Source organism: Centroberyx gerrardi, chromosome 18, assembly GCF_048128805.1.
Source record: "Centroberyx gerrardi isolate f3 chromosome 18, fCenGer3.hap1.cur.20231027, whole genome shotgun sequence".
Taxonomy (NCBI): Eukaryota; Metazoa; Chordata; class Actinopteri; order Beryciformes; family Berycidae; genus Centroberyx; species Centroberyx gerrardi.
Window position 1 is genome coordinate 17,621,606 of NC_136014.1, and position 17,576 is coordinate 17,639,181.

Below are 17,576 nucleotides of genomic sequence, written 5' to 3' on the forward strand. Positions count from 1 at the left end.
GAACCTTGACCTGCATCTCGTCATCCTCTCTCTCCTGTTTTTCTTTGTCTCTTGTTTAGTATTTTCCCCTCACTTGTCCCGTCTCTCCCCCTGTGTGTCCAGGTACGACACCATCACCAACCAGTGGGAGACGGTGTCTCCGTTGCCCAAGCCGGTGCACTCTGCCGCAGCCACGGTGTGCGGGGGGAAGGTGTACGTGTTCGGAGGCGTGAACGAGGCCGGGCGCTCGGCGGGCGTCCTCCAATCCTACATACCGCAGAGCAACACCTGGAGCTTCATCGAATCGCCCATGATAGGTGAGACATACCAAACGAGTACTATTTGTCACAGACACACGCACTCTCTCACACATACACACACACACTTGACCACCAAGTGTAGAGAGCCGTGCATTCTGTCCTCGAGGGATATGTTGCCATTGAATTGCATAATAGAAATGTTTTCTTTTTCTCTATGGCTTTATGTCAACTTGAATTGTACAAAAGGATAGGCAGATACTGTATAAGCAGATTGCCACATAGATACAGGATACAGTAATTCCTGTATACAGAAATTTCTTATCTTCAAATCACTTGGCATGGTCAAATCGAATCGGAGTTTTCCCCAACATTTGAAACTTGACACCCCCCATGGCCTTCATAAATTTTACCTGCGGTCACCAGCGAGCCAGTTTGTACTAGCTTTTACTAGAGAATTACGGCAGGTCTTATTCCCACGGCAGACATTTTGAACTTACATCACACTTGGGGTGAGAAACTGACTGTACCCAGAAGTTTGGCAAATAAAACTAAAGTTCCTTCAATACATAAGTCAGACCTAACACTAACAAAATTAGTTATCATGGGAGCAACAACTACAGTGTCAGCTTGAATTAAGTAAGGAAATTAGCTAGCTTAGTAGCTAGTTAGGCTAGGCTAGGCTAGATCCCGGTAGTTATACAGTGGGCTGAATATATTACCTTAAAATGTGAACCTATCCCTCTGGATTGAGAGATAGACTTCAGTTCTTTCTCTGTTTGCATTCTTATGTATTCTTGAGTCCTCCATGACACATTTGATGTAATATAACGGCCGAACGATTCCAAAACTAAAGAACGCAAGGACAGAGGACAGACCCTGGAAGTTTATTGGATAGTGATTTGACCGACGAGAAGGAATGGGACGACCCGAGATTCACTGCGAGAACGACACATCATGTCCAAACAGCACAACAGTCTGTTGTACACAGCCAGCTGGGAAAATAAACTGGGAAAATGAACAGCTGTGTCTTGATCGTATCAAGAGCCCATCTCAAAAAGTTTCTTCTCTCCAAGACAAATTAGGAAGAACTTTCCCCATCAAGCATTGACTTGGTATTCTTAGATTTGATATTTAGCCTTAGTGCCAGCATCTCAAATATTTAATCCAGCATCAAATAGAGATATTTAAATAAATTAATTTATATTTAGTTGAAAAGTGAATTAAATGGATTGCTCTAGTCTGTCCACCTGATGCTGTTTGATTGACAGATCTTATTATATTATAGCGAAAAAATACTACATAGGAATACTGGAAAATAGATAAACGAATATGCCACAATTGAATAAAATAGCCTAACCCATAAAATTAATTGATAAAAATGTAAATGCAAACAATGTAGATAAGACAAACAACAGAAATAAATTATTAGTACAGAGAAAAGAATATACATAATTTATTTCTATGCATTTAATTAACCTTTCCACACAAATTTAAATGTATTTATTTAAATATCTATAAAATGCTGGATTATCCTATGCAGCCATACTCTCAGGCTAAAGAAGCATCTAAATGTTGCATTTTAAAAAGGGAATCATTATCTCGGTTGGTGGCGGCGGCTATGGGCAACACTCCCAGCAGCGGGCAACAAAGAGAAACACGGGGTCAGAAATAGATTTCAATTCAAATGTTTCCTGACAAGAACTTGGTCTTATGTCACTAAAGCGGCAGCGGCGAGGCGCTCTACGTATTAGTGCCTTTTTAGAGTGAGAATGCCATGAGTGAAATGACAGTTATGTAACATGGGTGGCAGGGGGGAGAGCTGAATGGTATTAAAGGCCTGGCCGAACCGCAAGGAGAAATGAGAGAAACTGTGGTGAGACACACACACACACACACACACACACACACACACACGCTTCCGCACATATTGCACATGCACAAACGTGTAAACACACACACGCAGGCACAGACACCTTACCTCATCTCACCCGTATACACCCTGGGGCACATGCATACATAGGGTATGAATTATGTTAACGGCAGGGGGGGCTCTGCATGTATGTGTGCTGTGTGTGTGTGTGTGTGTGTGTGTGTGTGTGTGCGTGACAGACAGACAGACACACAGTCATCTGTCAGAGTGTAGATGAGCCTGCGTCTGACAGCCAACGAGCCAGGGGATAATGGACGGGTTTAGTGCTTCCTGTGAAATTGGGCCGGCGATGATTTTAGTGCACCGGTGGGGAGCGCTTCTCGATCAACCCACTGCCTCTCTCCGTTCCTCTCTCTCTCTCTAATCTCTCTCTTCATCTCCCCCTCTCTCTCTCTCTCTCCCTCTCTCTCTGTGTCTCTGCCTCCCTCTGACTCTCCCTCTCTCTTGCAGTCTCTCAGCACTGGCTTATCGACTGACACAAATACAGCTGTGTGTGTGCGTGCCTGTGTGTGTGTGTGTGTGTGTGTGTATATATGTGTTGGTTGTGTGTGTGTGTGTGTGTTTTTTCCTCTGCATGGACCGTCTCCCGCATGGACTGCAAATTGGTTTCACAAACACTTATCAACACTGACTTCCTATCTCTCGCGGAGTGAAAAATAATATTGCTCGTGCCAAAAATAGTCCCTTCAACAAGTCTATTGAGTTGCACAGCGTCTCTGCGCCCTTCTACATCTATATCCTCCTTTATCTTCAATATATCTGTCGGCTGAGAGGTAGATGCATTGAAACATGGGAACACAATTATGCACCCTCACTTGCAGTATGCATGAAGCGGCTTCGCTTTCAGCCCAAACACTCAAACTTGTGCATTATCACGCGCACAGTCTCTCTCTCACGGACGCGCATTCCCGCTGCGCGAACACACATACACACACCTGTGTCTGTTTGCACATCCGCATGGACACACACACACTCACGCACACACGCACACACCACACCAGGCTTCGTGCAGCTCTCTCCGACATTCATCCAGCGTGCTTCCCGCTGATAGACAGGCTGCATTGACTGGCTGGCTCCAGGGACCCGGGAGGAGAAGCGCCGGGCCCAGATTGCTCTATCGAGAAATTGACCGAGGAACAATTACTCGCGCAAATGACGTAGCGGTGAAATGGGTCTGGAGGTTGAGAGCGCCACGAAAGACGGGAAGAAAGACTGGAGATGGAGTGAAGATGCGAGAGTGTTTCCATAGCGACGTAATTGGACACGTCCCCATGCTATTCACATGTTTCTCCATTGTGCTTAATTGAAGTACAGCGTGCTCTTTCGCTCCTCTGCTTTTTTGGCCCATCATTTCGAAGCCTGCTCTTACTTGACTCGCACCACATAAAAGGACATTGTATAAAAAAAACAAACAAAAAAAAAAAAACAGTTTTGCTGCTCTGATTCCCTTGTTGTAATCTTATCTAAGCTTCTGGCAGTGGGAACTGAAGTTCCATTGTCCTATTTCTTTCTTCCCGCTCGCTCTCTCTGGTGGTGCTGCGGAAGCCAGAGAGGAAATCCAGGCTTCACTCTCCATCTTGGAGGAGAATGTCCTGTTTATTCTTTGTTTACATAATGTTCTCCTCCTGATTCTGCCGGCGACTGCATGGTGACTGACTGCGCATTTCCATGTCCCCGTAATACTGCGGCTTTGTGATGACTAGTGCAGTTTGGGAGACTTTATCGGAGGCCGGTCTTATCTCCATCTGTGTGTCTGTGATAGTTTGTGCATGGCGAGCTGTGCGTGTGTGTGTGTACTGAATGTGTGTTTGTTTGATTGATTGATATATTTGTGTGTGTGTTTGCACAGACTTTGTGAGATGCACGTGTGGGTGGCTGTTTGTGTGTGTGTGTGTGTGTGTGCGTGTGTGTGTGTGTGCGCGTTATCACTCAGGCAGTGTTCCGGTAGAGTTTTATAGAATCAGATATCCGCTCTGTTGATGCAGGAGTCGGATGGCAAAGAATGTGAGGGAACAACAAGGAGTTTGTTTAGACAGCAACCGCAAATTTTATCATAGGAGTGTGTGCGTGTCTGTATCTGAGAGTGTGTGTGAGATAGTTTTTTCACTTGTTCGTTGTCCTTGACCTCAGCCTGAAGGGTCCCAGCCTCGGTGACTAAGCTGTTTTACTGGGTGTGAGGGGCTGTGTCAGCCAGTGCAGCCCTGCAGGCACAAGCATACTTATACCACTGTTGCCGTGTAAATACCTTGTTCTGTTGTTTTTTTTTTTTTTTCTTTCTTTCATTTATGTTTTATTTAAAATGTGGTGAGTCGTGGCGCTGGAGTTTCGTAACCACAGGGCCTGGGAAGCCAAGCAAAGCCCATCGTATAATTTCAAGAATACATGCCCTTCCATTTCAGAATAAGAAAGTTTTTTTCTCAGAATCAGAGTGAATACAAAGTTTTAAGCTGACAGAGAAATATTTGGTGTTTCATGTGTGTGTGTGTGTGTGTGTGTGTGTGTGTGTGTGCTATACTCCTGTATCTTATCTCAAATATGCTCCCTCTGTATCAGGTCGTTTCAGCAAAGAAAAGGCCTGTGTTTTGTGTTGACGGCCCAGCTGTGTGGCTCGTGAGGAGCCAGGGGATAAAAGAGAGCAAAATGCTGGAGAGATGTTCAGTGCCAATAACGGTCCTTTGAGGCTTGCCAAACGAGAATGAGATTTACCTGCATAGTACTTCTCCAAGCACTCAAAGTGCTGCCTACAGTGTGTCCACAAGAGAGGCAGGAGCTGATGGCGAGAGAGTTTCTATGGGGGAAAGGAAAGAAAGCTTTTCCTTTGAGAATATCCTTCTTTATTCTGCCTCAGGCGGCGAGCAGACAAAAATAAGTGTTCTGTGTTTATGGTACCGAACACAAAACACGGTGTATACACTCGCCTACGTGCACGCGCACTTGGAAGACTGGCAGTGGCATATCAGTGAGCTGAAAAGGTAAACTAAAATCAACATGTCAGGCAGAATGGGAGCAGGGCCATTCAGTGGCAGCATGTCTCTCAGGGACAGAAATTGACATTGACAGCTGAGATCATTGCAGTGGGGACATTCTAATTTGAGTGTTTCTGCCTAAGATGTGTGTGTGTGTGTGTGTGTGTGTGTGAGAGAGAGAATGACTGACTGTAAAGTGTTCGGATAATGCATGAACCATTAGAGGTTAGAACAGGTGCACGTCTCTTCCCAAAGTAATTTAGAGGCTGTAAATTAGTGCGTATTGTTACACCACATTATGAGTTGAAGTGCAGTAGTGAACACACTAATAACGCGGCATGATTGGCTCAGACAGCGGCAGATAGTCTGGGAGGAGCGGTCGAGACGCCTCGCGCCTCTGGAGGTGACCTGTTAATTAAACACATCAGACTCCTCTCAGCAGTTAGAGGGGGAGGGGGGGGGGTTATATTACATGAGAGCAGGTTTTAGGGCTTACAGCGCCATTACAAAGGTGTCAGGCTTTACTTGTTCATCCCCTCTGTGTTCCCCCGTCTCAAATGAGAGACGTCTGTCCACTGTGGCAGAAAACAGCGAGGGCCGCGGCTTACGGCGGAGCGTCTGTGCATTATTCATGCCGCTTGTAAATTGGCCGGCCGCGGTCTGCCGGGGGAGCAGTCGCTGCGAGTTGGGAGACGCACTTCCTCTTCCCGCACGGCAGGGCCCCGGCTCTCTAGCTGCAGGTTTCCAGTGGCATCGTTCAGCACGAAGCGCCGTTTCATTTTGTTTCCCCATCATCTATAATTCCACAGTGGTGCTGCTTCAATGCCTCTGTTTTCCTCGTGTCCTATACTGTATCAGATTGAATTATACAGTATGCACAGTATGCAATATCCCAACTCTTCGCTCATGCATTTCCAATACATGCGCAGTCCTTTTTTTATTTATTTATTTATTTTATTTTTTTACTTTGCGAATCTACAGAAGTGCCAGAGGGTATAATCCAATTGTGAATTATTGGGACTTAGGTAACTCTTTTATATTGCAGCCAAGCCCAAACATATTTTGGAGCGCAACCCAATAAAGGCGCGGTGATTTATGAACTCGTCTTTTTTCCGCTGGTTCGCCATTCACTGCAAAATTCTCCATCCTCCAAAGCAATCCACGTCTGGAGAATGGCACATCTGTAAAGTGATAAGGAGAATGTAGATGATGATTTTTGCATGCGGCCGGGGGACCGGAGGAAAAAATGAAAAACAAAATGATGCTATTATGCTGAATGGAAATTTCTGCTGTGAGTGAGAATGACATCCAAACAATAGCTTTGTGTTTTTCTTTTATAAAAATCTCCCCCTTCTCTCTCTCTCTCTCCCTCCCTCGCTCTCTCCTCTGTCTCTCTCTCTCTTTGTCTCTCCGTCTTTTTCATTTAGATAACAAATATGCCCCTGCAGTGAGTCTAAATGGTTTTATATTCATCCTGGGAGGAGCCTACGCCCGAGCCACCACTATCTACGACCCAGACAAAGGCAACATCAAGGCCGGGCCCAACATGAATCACTCCCGGCAGTTCTGCAGGTAAGAGATGGATGTGTTGTATAGGGAACACAGTCTTCATCAGATCGGGGTGATAGCAGCACTACAAATAGCTTAAAAAGCCAATCTAGAAATTGCTTGGCCATATACATTGTTGACATATTCACATAGATTCACCTGTCGACGGAAAATAGATTTGTTTTTTCTACAACTTTCATAATCCATCTTAACATTTCCATTAAACAGCTCTGTTTAATGGAAATGTTTGAAAACATTAAACCTTTTACAGGCTCAAAGTCAAGCTTATAAGTCGTCTGTCAGTCTTTCTATCAAAACTCAGGTAGTCAGTTCAAAGGGGAAAAAATGTCTTCAAGCCAATTAATTAAAACTGGAACAAAGCCAGTTGCGGGTTGACAATGTTTCAGCATGTTGCGGTTAGGGATTGGGGTTTTAAAACTTCTCCCCTGGTAGAAAAAAAACCTAATTCTTTGTCTAATTCATGAGCTCGCTGTTGAATTTGCTTGATCAGTAACGCAGCTATCTTTCATGCCGGGAGGCACGGAGCACGTGGCTGAGAGTGGCAGACACTCAGCTTGATTTAATCAACTTTCTTTCAAAGCATATAATCACCTTATTTCACCTTGGGTTCTTACAGTGACATATGAGTCACAGCCTATATAGGGTTTAGTATATTTTACTTTTTTTTGCAGGTATAAAAGAATGTGAGCCGGGGTTGGGGCCATTAATGAATTAAATTAAGAATGCATGGTAAATTCCAATTCAGCTCCTGGAGTTGGAATTGGAATGTCACCCAGCTCTAAGGAAACAGAATTGGAATTGAATTTGAATGACCGGAAACAAAATTGAATTCCATTGAAATGACATGAAATTCCACTTCTAAGAGAGTTTGTCTTGACTCGCTAAACATTATTAAATCAAATACATTCAATCATAATGTATGTATTAAGATTACATGTTATGCATCAAATACCTCCTGAAAGGTACCTTTAACATTTTATGATATTTAGCATTGATAATATATAACAATATGTGTATTCTCAGATATGTGGTAAGAAAAAAACAATCCATAAAACCCAATCAATTCCAATTCTGTTTGTTGTAGGGTTTTTTTTTCAAATTCCAATTCCTCAGTAGAATTGGAATTGAAGAGTTTATTCATGAATTGACCTCGACCTTGGTGTGAGCGCAACAATTGTGTTCTAAAAAAGCAATCCAGGAAGATGCAGTCAAATGATACCTGTGTATGTGTTTTTTGGGTCAAGCTGCTGAGAGCCTATTCCATCGAATGATACCCTATACACAAACAATGGAGACGCTGGTTGAAAATGGGAAATAAACAAAAACATGGGATGGCGCAGCGGGGGTTTGGGGGGTTCACCGGGAGCGCTGCCACCCGCATGGCAGGCGACACGAGCCGCTGAGGTGTGCAGCTCGCTGGATAATGAACCCCGGCGCTCTCCAGGCCAGCGCCCTCTGTAGAGGCACCGACTGAGGAGAAGCATGCGCAGATACATTTGGGGAGCAATTGTAGACGGCGATCTTATGTACAGAATGTATAACATAAATCACGTTGTCAGAGTTATTGATAAGCTGCTCCCACACACGCCAGGCAGCTGTTCTGCTACATTTAACTAAGTCCTGACACACAGAGGGAAAGAGAGAGAGAGAAGGGGAAAGGGAGAGACCAACAAACAGAAAGAGAAGCACAAACAAAACACACACAAGCACACACACACACAGAAATACTCAGAAACACCATTGACCACAGTGTGCGCTCCTGCAGAGCAGAGTAGATGTAGACTAGCAGGTCATTATGCTGGAGAGCAGATAGTGTGTCCACCCCTCTGTTTATCTGGAAGAGCAGCTATAGGCTTTACCCAGTGCCCTCTCGCTTTTGAATCAGGCTGTGCCTTTTCTCTCTGAGTAGATTTAGGCTTTATGTAATAATCTTGTGGGTCCCAACAGTGTTGTGAGTTTGTGCAGTCGGACTGCGTGCTGTTCGCTGTGCGCGTGTGTGTGTGCGTGTGCATCTGTGCGTGCACCTTATGTAAATAGAGATCGTTCCAAGCCCCAATAGGGGTACAAAGCCCTAATCAGCTTACAGCCAAAGTTTTAATCCTCTCCGCACACAAACTCCTGTTTCTGTTTCTCATATCAAATGAGCACATTTGTACAGATATTTGCTTTTTTCATTACTCCCCCCCCCCCCCCCCCCCCTCCAAGAGGGAATGTAATGCTTTTTTCTTTCTACCTTTTAAAGTGGCCTTGTTGGGCATGGTGAGAGACTGCGAGAGTGATGTCAAATCATTTCAGGCGCAGCCCCCAGCGTAGCAATCAGCATATTTTAATTCTGTTGTGGAGATGTTGTCTTCTGTCTGGCTTTGTTGTCGGATCACCATTAACAATAAGAGCAATAATTCTGCTGCCATGAGTCACACGCGAGGCTGTTGCTCTTTAATTTCTGAGCCACATTAGCTGACATTTGCGTTCACCTACTTATCTCCCCGACACCACTAATTACCTGTCATTATTATATGTTCATAACAGTCAGTGTGATTAAGGAGGAACAAAATCGCCTTTGGGCTTCCTGGCAGCCCCTGCATGCTTTTTAAAAAATGCCATTATTAGGTTCACAAACCTATGCACATGCAAAGAAAACACATTAAACTAAATAGACGGCGTGACTCATATGTCAGAGGAAGAACTCAGTGAAACAGGATGATTAGACACTTATTGAATTAGGTCCCTGAATGGAAAATGAATGTGTTTTTGTGTTTGTGTGCAGCGCCGTGATCCTGGACGGGAAGATCTACGCCACGGGCGGCATCGTGAGCAGCGAGGGTCCGGCGCTGGGCAACATGGAGACCTTTGACCCCTGCACCAACAGCTGGACCCTGCTGCAGTCGCTGCCCTGCCCGCTCTTCAGACACGGCTGCGTCGTCATCAAGAAGTACATCCAGAGCGGCTGAGAGCGGCTCCGACCGGATCGGACTGGCGAGAACACCAGTCGAGCTCCGGTTGTGGGACAATCCGACTGCAGCTTTCGGGGGAGGGGAGAGGGGATGTGGGGTGTGGGGTGTGTGTGTGTGTGTGTGGGGGGGGGGGGCTGGGTGTCAACAGCAACCTCTGGACTCGATGCCAGCATCCGCCCCGCCCATTACCTGTCCCTGTCCCTGTCCCTGTCCCTGTCCCACCCCCCCCTCGCCACCCCCTCCCCTCCCAAAGCCCCTGTGCAGAATGTACTCACGTTAAAACCACTCGGCCATGTCAAGGCGACGGTGCCTAACCTTCAGTACTGTATGTGTCACGGTTGTAGTTCATCCTCTCATCCAACAGGCACGGAGGGAGGGAGGGAGGGAGGGAGGGAGGGAGGGAGGGAGGGGGGGGCGGGGGGGGGGGACTCTCTTAGTAAATGATTATCTCCTCGGTTTTCGATGAAGTCGTCATCGTTTCAGTTCTCGTCTTTTCCAAATCCCCCGAGTAAGCTCCCCCCTTCCTGCGTTTTTTTTTTTCTTTAATATAGTGTTATTTTTCTGGATTCTTTTGTCCCCTCCCTCCCTTTCTTGTGTGAATTATCTTTGGCCAGGTGTAGGTGTTTGTAAGCCATTCAGTAGAGAGCAGGATTTCTTTGTGGTGTGTGAAGTTTCTCAGTAGTGGCATCTACAGGACAGGGGGCAGAGTGTGTCCTGTGGAGGGAGGGAAGGCACACACACTCGCTGCTTTCCTCTTTACCAGTGGAGCTTACAATGTTTTTTGTTTTTTTTTACCATATCAGGGAGCAAACCTCTTACTAAATGTGGATTTATGTGGTAATAAAAAAAATCAGATTTTGAACTCGGCGTAACCCGGTTTTGATAATATCATTACCGGCTGAACATTGGAAAAACCATCAAATCTGGGTCATGTAGGGTAAAAGAATAAAAAAACCTGATTTTTTTTTTGTTCCTGTGTAAATCCAGCGTGATTGAGATATCATCTGGAGGGTGAGGTGGGGTGAGTGGCCTGTTTTTTGTTGTTTTTTTTTCCTTTATCAGTAAGATTTCCCCTCGATTTGATTCATACTCTCTCGCTCTCTGGGACAAAGACGGCATTGAACTTAACGGAGAGAGGGAGTTCCTCTTCCGCTGGCATCAGAGACACTCGAGAAGGAACAGTTCCTCCGGCTAAAGCACAATAACCATCTGTGACTTTTATCATAACAGTTGTCTTTTGTTGTACGTTTGTTCTCTTTATCTTTCATTATTTCCCCCACATCCTTTGTTTTATACGATGTGTGTTTCATTGCAGCCCACAAACGATGACGGTGGGTTGGCATTCTGTAAATACAGGAAGGAAATATGTATATTTTAAAACCTGAAGGTGATTCTGTATAAATGTTTTTAGAAAAAAAACTGATAGGTTGGATTTAAAAAAATGTCTGTAAATCTGTACCCAAAAAGGAGAAATTAACAATTGTTATTATTGAAACCTAATACATATACCAGAATACGATCAAACTGTCGTGTCTTTTTTTCAATACAAAGTATTGTGAAAATGGACCAAGGTTATAGTAACAATTGTTTGAACTTTTTTTTTTGTTATCATCAGTCTCCATGTGCTAACAAAAGAACAGGGATAAATGCTGTCCTTCTGCGGTCTTCTGGCTCTCAAGATGTCCAGGTTACAAAACACAGAAATGCTTAAAATATCTTTATTGTAAATGATGGCATTGATAAGCACTTCTAATGTCTATCAACCATGGAAAGGGGCGTAAAGTCATGTTTTGGCATGTAAAAATGTGATACTTCACAAAGAGAGGGGGGGTTTTGGACTTCTGGAAAGAAATTTGATTGTCAGAAAGAAAGCATCTTTTTACATATTGTACTATCACATGCACGAGGGTCATAACAGAAAATACAATCACATAGCCAGATAACAGATAATGAAACAGCTTTTTTTATATTATCAATCATAAGTACGTGTGACTGACATTACATAATCTAATTTAGATACAAATCCATACAAGATATAACCAAATTTCTCTGTTATCTGGCTAACTGTAATGCTTTCTGGAATAACTGATTGTTTGAATTCAACACCAACTTTAAACTGAAGCTGTGGATTTCCCACCGACAGTCTAAATTTACAATAACAAAAAAAAACACTTCGCAAAATTACAATTTGCACCTTTATTCAAGTATATCACAGCAGTTTATTTCAGAAATACAGTAAATGTTTCATTTCAAATATAACTTACACTAAAGTAACACTTAAATGCGAACATGTGTGTTAAATACACTTATTAACCTCAAAACGAACAGAAATATGACAAAGCTATGAAAACAGTATTGACTAAATTAATTTGTCAAAAGAAAGCAGGAAAAAACAAAGTAATGAAGAATAAAACCAAACCCATTCTTTCTGCATACTGGACTAAATAGTCTCAATTACCAGACAAAAATTGGTTGTTAGTCCAAACTGGCTACAATTCATAAGCAATAAGAAAGGAAGATCACAATGTATGACATTTCACTACCCATATCTTTAATTTCCAAATTTACTCTAAAACCATAAAAAATAATTCTTTTGGCAGAAAGTGGACAAAGTGAACATGAAAAAAGGACAAACGTTCAACTTAACCGGTCCTGTTTCTCTTCATGGGATGTACTAGACAGACGCTATGCTTTGCTTTGATTTGAATTCGGTCCAGCTAATGTTAGTGTCTTCCAGTATGCCACAGTCTATGACCACTTCAGCGAAGAAAACATCAGCACAATGAAATAAATAGAAAAGTTGAAAGGGCATGTGTCGTGTGTTGAACCTGAGAGACCTGTAAACCCTTTATTCCCCTCACATGCCAAACAAACCTGCTACACAAACGCTACGCAGTTCAGCAAAATTGTCCGACGGAAGTGTGGCGCTTCCCGATTTGTTTTATTTCAAATGTACAAAAAGACAATTTACTGAATATTAGGTGTAAAACATGTTTAATAATAATATTAATAAATAATCAGAATCATGAGAGATGAAAATCTGCAAACAATTGAATTTGAAAAAAGGCGATGATGAATGTGTAGAGGCAGAAAACAGTGCTCTCGATAGCTTGTACGAAGGTATGGTGTGACAATATGAAAGAAGAGCAGTTGTAGGACTTCTACTCTGCAACAATGTACAGTAGACAGTAAGAAAACCTGAAACTAAAGCATAAAATACAGTCCATGAAATTTCCTTTTAAACTTATGCAATAATTTTCATCTGGCTCAAATGCAAACATACATAACAATCAGAGAGGAAAAAAAAAAACAACTCCTCTTGGATTACTGCAGCAGCCATGGATGCACTGGTGATCTAGTACCTTAGCTGGTAGGTGTTGCAACAGTATTTTTTTGGGGGAAAAAAATACTGTTTTTATACCCAGTAAACTGTTTTCGCATTTAAAATAAATTAAGCTGAGGTAGCGTTGGTTTCTCTCTGCAGTAGTCCAAGTGCTAACCTGTCATTGCCAGTTTGCATATGGTCTTTGCTTTGCTTGCTTTTGTCAGACAACACCCAGAATCCAAGAGAAGGCAGAGGTGAGTCGGAGTGGCGAAGAGTTGCACCGATGAGTCGGAATCAGGATTTGACAAGAGTGCTGCGAGAGAAAGGAGGGCCTTCTCCAGCCTACATCTGGTCAAAATATGGCCTCTCCCACAATCGTGAAAGTGCCATAAAAATTTCAAAAGCCTCAGTAAATACCTTGATTTACTGCGGCCAGAAAAGATGCACTGCATGGGCCACAGATGACAATCCCTGCTCCTCTCTTTTGGTGTGGAGGAAACAGAATGAAATGAAACAAATAAACTTGAACATACATTTGAAACAAAACAAAAACAAAAAAAATCAATGTAATGCTTTTTACACCTTAGCGACGGGCACTGCCTAGAATGGCCTTGTTCATTATCGGATTCACAACCCATGCAAAAACAATCCTAACATCAACTCAAACAAAGCATTTCATAAAAAAGTGTAAAAAATAATTATCAAACAAATACACAATATAATACATAGGTCGTATGAGCATCTAATATAGTATTTTCATAGCTGAAAAAGAATCCCTGTGAACAGGCACCATTGCATCAGAGCGCAGCACCTTTGAGGGAGTGGGGTAAGACTTGGCACGATAAATCATTTGACTCGTATCATTATTTCTCCGTATGAAAGCAGGAGAAAAGCTGGTGTTGTCAACCTCTCCTTACAGCTGCTGTCTGTTCAGGTGGAGACTGACCTCCCCAACAGGTTTGGGGTATAACAGGGCAAAAATACATTTGAATATAATTTCAACATTTCAAGTACGTGAGATATACTTAATTCATCTGGGCAGTTATATCCAGCACTCCTGAAGATTTTTTGTACTATTTTGTACTTTGCCCAGGTATTCAAATGTTTTTTGCCCCAGTCTAGGTAGGAGTTACAACTAACTAACAAGATCTAGGACTAGATATGTATTTGTTGACCTGATGATGTGGATTTTTCTTTTTTTTTTTTTTGCTTTAAGGTCACTCTGACCTCAGTGGTTAGGGCCCACCCCAACTTGGAGCCTGTTCATTGTCACAATGTGTATCACAAGGAGTAGTTCTAAATAAAAACCTGCTAAATACATCAGAGTTTAATATGAGGTTTAAATAAGGCACACGCTAGGCAGTGCAAACTACAGACGCGTTCCAATTTGTACTGCTTCCAGTTACTCAGCCGGGGTGTCAATAGAAAAATCAACTAGCGGGCACAGCTTGAGCGGGAGAGAAAACATTTACACTGTTAATGTAGTGAGGAGATTCGGCTACCACCACGGTTTAGCACATGACAATCTGGTAAGACTGTGAACGCCAGAGGTGGTCCGCGAGCGAATGTTTTGAGTGAGGTTTTACAGCTGACCTTCGGCATACACTACGCTTGTTCACCTTGACGCAGTAACTCAGAAACAAACATTGAGCGGCTACCTGACAATTTTCCAAACTTGATGACTGCGGTAACGAAGAGGAGGATATAATCAGTTCTAGTCCTGCTGTGCTAACCTCATCGAGTTTGTGTTCACACTAAAACTTCTTTGTAAACTATAGTTCTGGGTGAGTATCCTTGATAGTGGCTCAGATGTTGAACTCATCAAGTAGCTAAAATGGCAGGAAAAATGAGCCATATAATTAGCATGGTGATAACTGGCCTGTGATGAAACATTGCACTGGAGAGAGAGAGATGGGCTCAGCAATGTAGTTTAGTGATTCAGAACATTGTCGGTCCTCATCTCCTAGCGGCACACTGCATTCACACTTTCTGCTGGTGAGGATCTGTGTGAGGGTGTGGGTGTGTACGTTTCCGTAGGTGTATCTGTCACTTGTGTGCATTGGTGTGTGTGTTTGTACAAATACATGCATACACAAGTGGGAGGGGTGTGAGTGTGTGTGTGTGTGTGTGTGTGTGTGTGTGCATGGCCTGCTCCTAAGAGAGGCGGCCAGGTTGCGATATGACATCACCCAATCTGTCTGTTGGTTTGCTAGTCGTTCCGAGTAAGAAGTAATCCCAAGAGCAGCATGGATAAAAGTTAGGATAGCACCCGAGTAGCACCAGGGTTGCCCGTCACCATTGGTGTGTGTGTGTGTGTGCGTGTGACTGACACAACACCTCCAGGAGTTTGGTTGTGTAGAATGGGTCTGGATCTGGCCAGGTTCCTGAGACAATAGCACCATAGAATGTCTCTTCCTCAACTTCCACCTCCTCCTCCTCCTCTTCTTCTGTCCCAGCAAGAGGAGGGCGCTGGATTTGCTGTGTGTGTGTGTAAGGACTGGACTCAGAAGCTCGTTCGCTCTCTCTCTCTCGGTCTCTGTGTGTGTCTTTGTGGTCCCAGGCTGTTCAGGATCTACCTGATAGGCTTTCTTTCTGCATCTCACAGGAATGTATCGAAATGCTGGATTCTCTCCTCCATCTCCTGCGTCACAGAGAGAGGCACATGAATACATACTGCTTAGTTTGAATCAATATACGTAATATGAATGTGTACATACAGCATCTGTGCACCACTATTTCAATATTACTTGGAATTTTCCACCGCAAACAACAGCTTTCACCATGATAAATGATGTAAAATGAACCAAAACTGTGGTGGAATGAGGCAGGCGATTTTTCTCAGCATGAAAACAGCAGAGTTTGACACTGACTAAATCTGAACAGAGCCGGAGGAAGAGAGATGGATGTTAGCCTGCAATAGACCATGATTAATGCTTTGAAGATGTTACACTGTGTGTGTGTGTTCTCATTTGAATGGCTGAGTCAGTGCAATAGGCGTCGCTACAAGATATCAATTCACTTCAACATCTAAAACTAAAGTTTAAACTATCAACTTTACAATACATAGCCGTTTTCAAGTCCTACAGAGGGGTAAAAGAAACTTTTGTAATGAGGAACAGTGCGACCATGTTGAAAAATATTAGATCATCATACTATAAAGCGAGGAATCTCTGTCTGTGAGTGAGTGTGTGTGTGTGTGTGTCCTTCGCATATCTCGAGAACCATTCGTCTGATCGACTTCACACTTGCGGGTGTATTGCTGGGGACGTGCAGTGTCGGATTTGGTGCAATTTGGACACGCGACACGTTCAATATTACTAAACTTTGAAAAAACAAGTGGACAGCGCTCTGTGCAGCAGCGGGGCTCAAGCAGTACGGGCACGAGCGGTTCTCGAGAAAGCTGCAAGCAGCAATCGGCCCGTTCCGGACAGGCACGTTTTGAACGGGCACTGCACTAGTATGTCAAACTAGCAAAACTAGTGAGAATAGCACAGCTATTTACATAATTTTCAATCCTAAGAGCATCTTACAGGAGGCGTTTGTAGCTGAGTGAGGAATACACAAATGCTGTTATACATTGAGAGTATCTTAGTAGAGTACTTTCTCTTCTCTAAAGGACAGGAATCTATCTGCAATGGGGCCTAAATGATTTCTCTACAACCAATAGAGAAAATGGCACCCTTTCAAAGTGGGACCCAGACATATAAGATTGCCGATACTTCAACAGTTTCTTTTAAACATTCCTTGTGGCAGCACGGCTTTCACACATCACAGTACTTTTTGATGGTTTTCAATCTCAAATCATTTTTCCCCAAACGTGGCTCACACTGATGTAGGTCTAGTTTTAGGGAGCAAGTGGATAGTGTTCTCTGTAAGTGAAACTAAAAGTGCATTGTGGTCCACTGATCATTTCACATTGTGGTTATGATGGAAATCGTAGACAATACATCCTGCAATTTATTCTGAACGGATGGTTAAATTCAAAAGGGCAAAACCGAAAAGGTATGCCATGGAAATGTTTTCCTGCGTGTGATTCTAACTTTCCTTCCAACTCCATTTAGAGTATCATCAGTTAAAGCACTTAGCACTCTCACTCACACACACTCCAAAACACATGCGAGCAAACAAGCTGTAGAACCCAATGAAGCTGTGAAAGGTGAAGTCAGAATGCAATTTATTAAAAATGCACTAATTTAGAGATGGTTGGTTCCCTAAAAGCTTCAGCTAGTCAGGTACAGCCCACGTCAATACACGTCTATGCTTTTAACACAAATCTGTTCGCCCTGTCTGACTGCACACCCACACACCAACACACATACATACAAATCAGCTCTTTGCCACCTTTCCTCTTTGTGCTTCTATGATCTCAATTCCATCTAGCCCGAAGGCCTATCACCTTGTCATCCCAAAAAACACAACAGACAATCTCACAAGCCCTCCTGGCACCTGGCCTCTCTGTCTGACTAACCCAGAGTTAGGCCTCTAGCACTTTCTCACCATCTCATTCTCTCTTTCGTCCCTCCCTGGTCCTGAACTTCAGGACCTGAAGAACACGTGGAAGTAGACCAGCACGACGAGAGAGTCCTGTGTCCT

At 43.4% G+C, this 17,576-nt stretch overlaps 2 protein-coding genes across 2 annotated transcripts in view; one reads left to right on the forward strand and one right to left on the reverse strand.

The window, feature by feature from the left end:
• Positions 1–9,655, forward strand: part of klhl29 (kelch like family member 29) — a 195,649-nt gene extending 185,994 nt beyond the window's left edge. The window contains exons 14-16 of the mRNA XM_078289746.1: positions 103–296; positions 6,563–6,707; positions 9,472–9,655. Of these exons, the coding sequence (XP_078145872.1) occupies positions 103–296; positions 6,563–6,707; positions 9,472–9,655 (523 nt within the window). The remainder of the gene's footprint in view (positions 1–102; positions 297–6,562; positions 6,708–9,471) is intronic.
• A 2,202-nt stretch (positions 9,656–11,857) lies between these two features.
• Positions 11,858–17,576, reverse strand: part of atad2b (ATPase family AAA domain containing 2B) — an 85,239-nt gene continuing 79,520 nt past the window's right edge. The window contains exon 28 of the mRNA XM_071923348.2: positions 11,858–15,624. Coding sequence (XP_071779449.1) covers positions 15,583–15,624 — 42 coding nt within the window. The 3' untranslated portion in view covers positions 11,858–15,582. The remainder of the gene's footprint in view (positions 15,625–17,576) is intronic.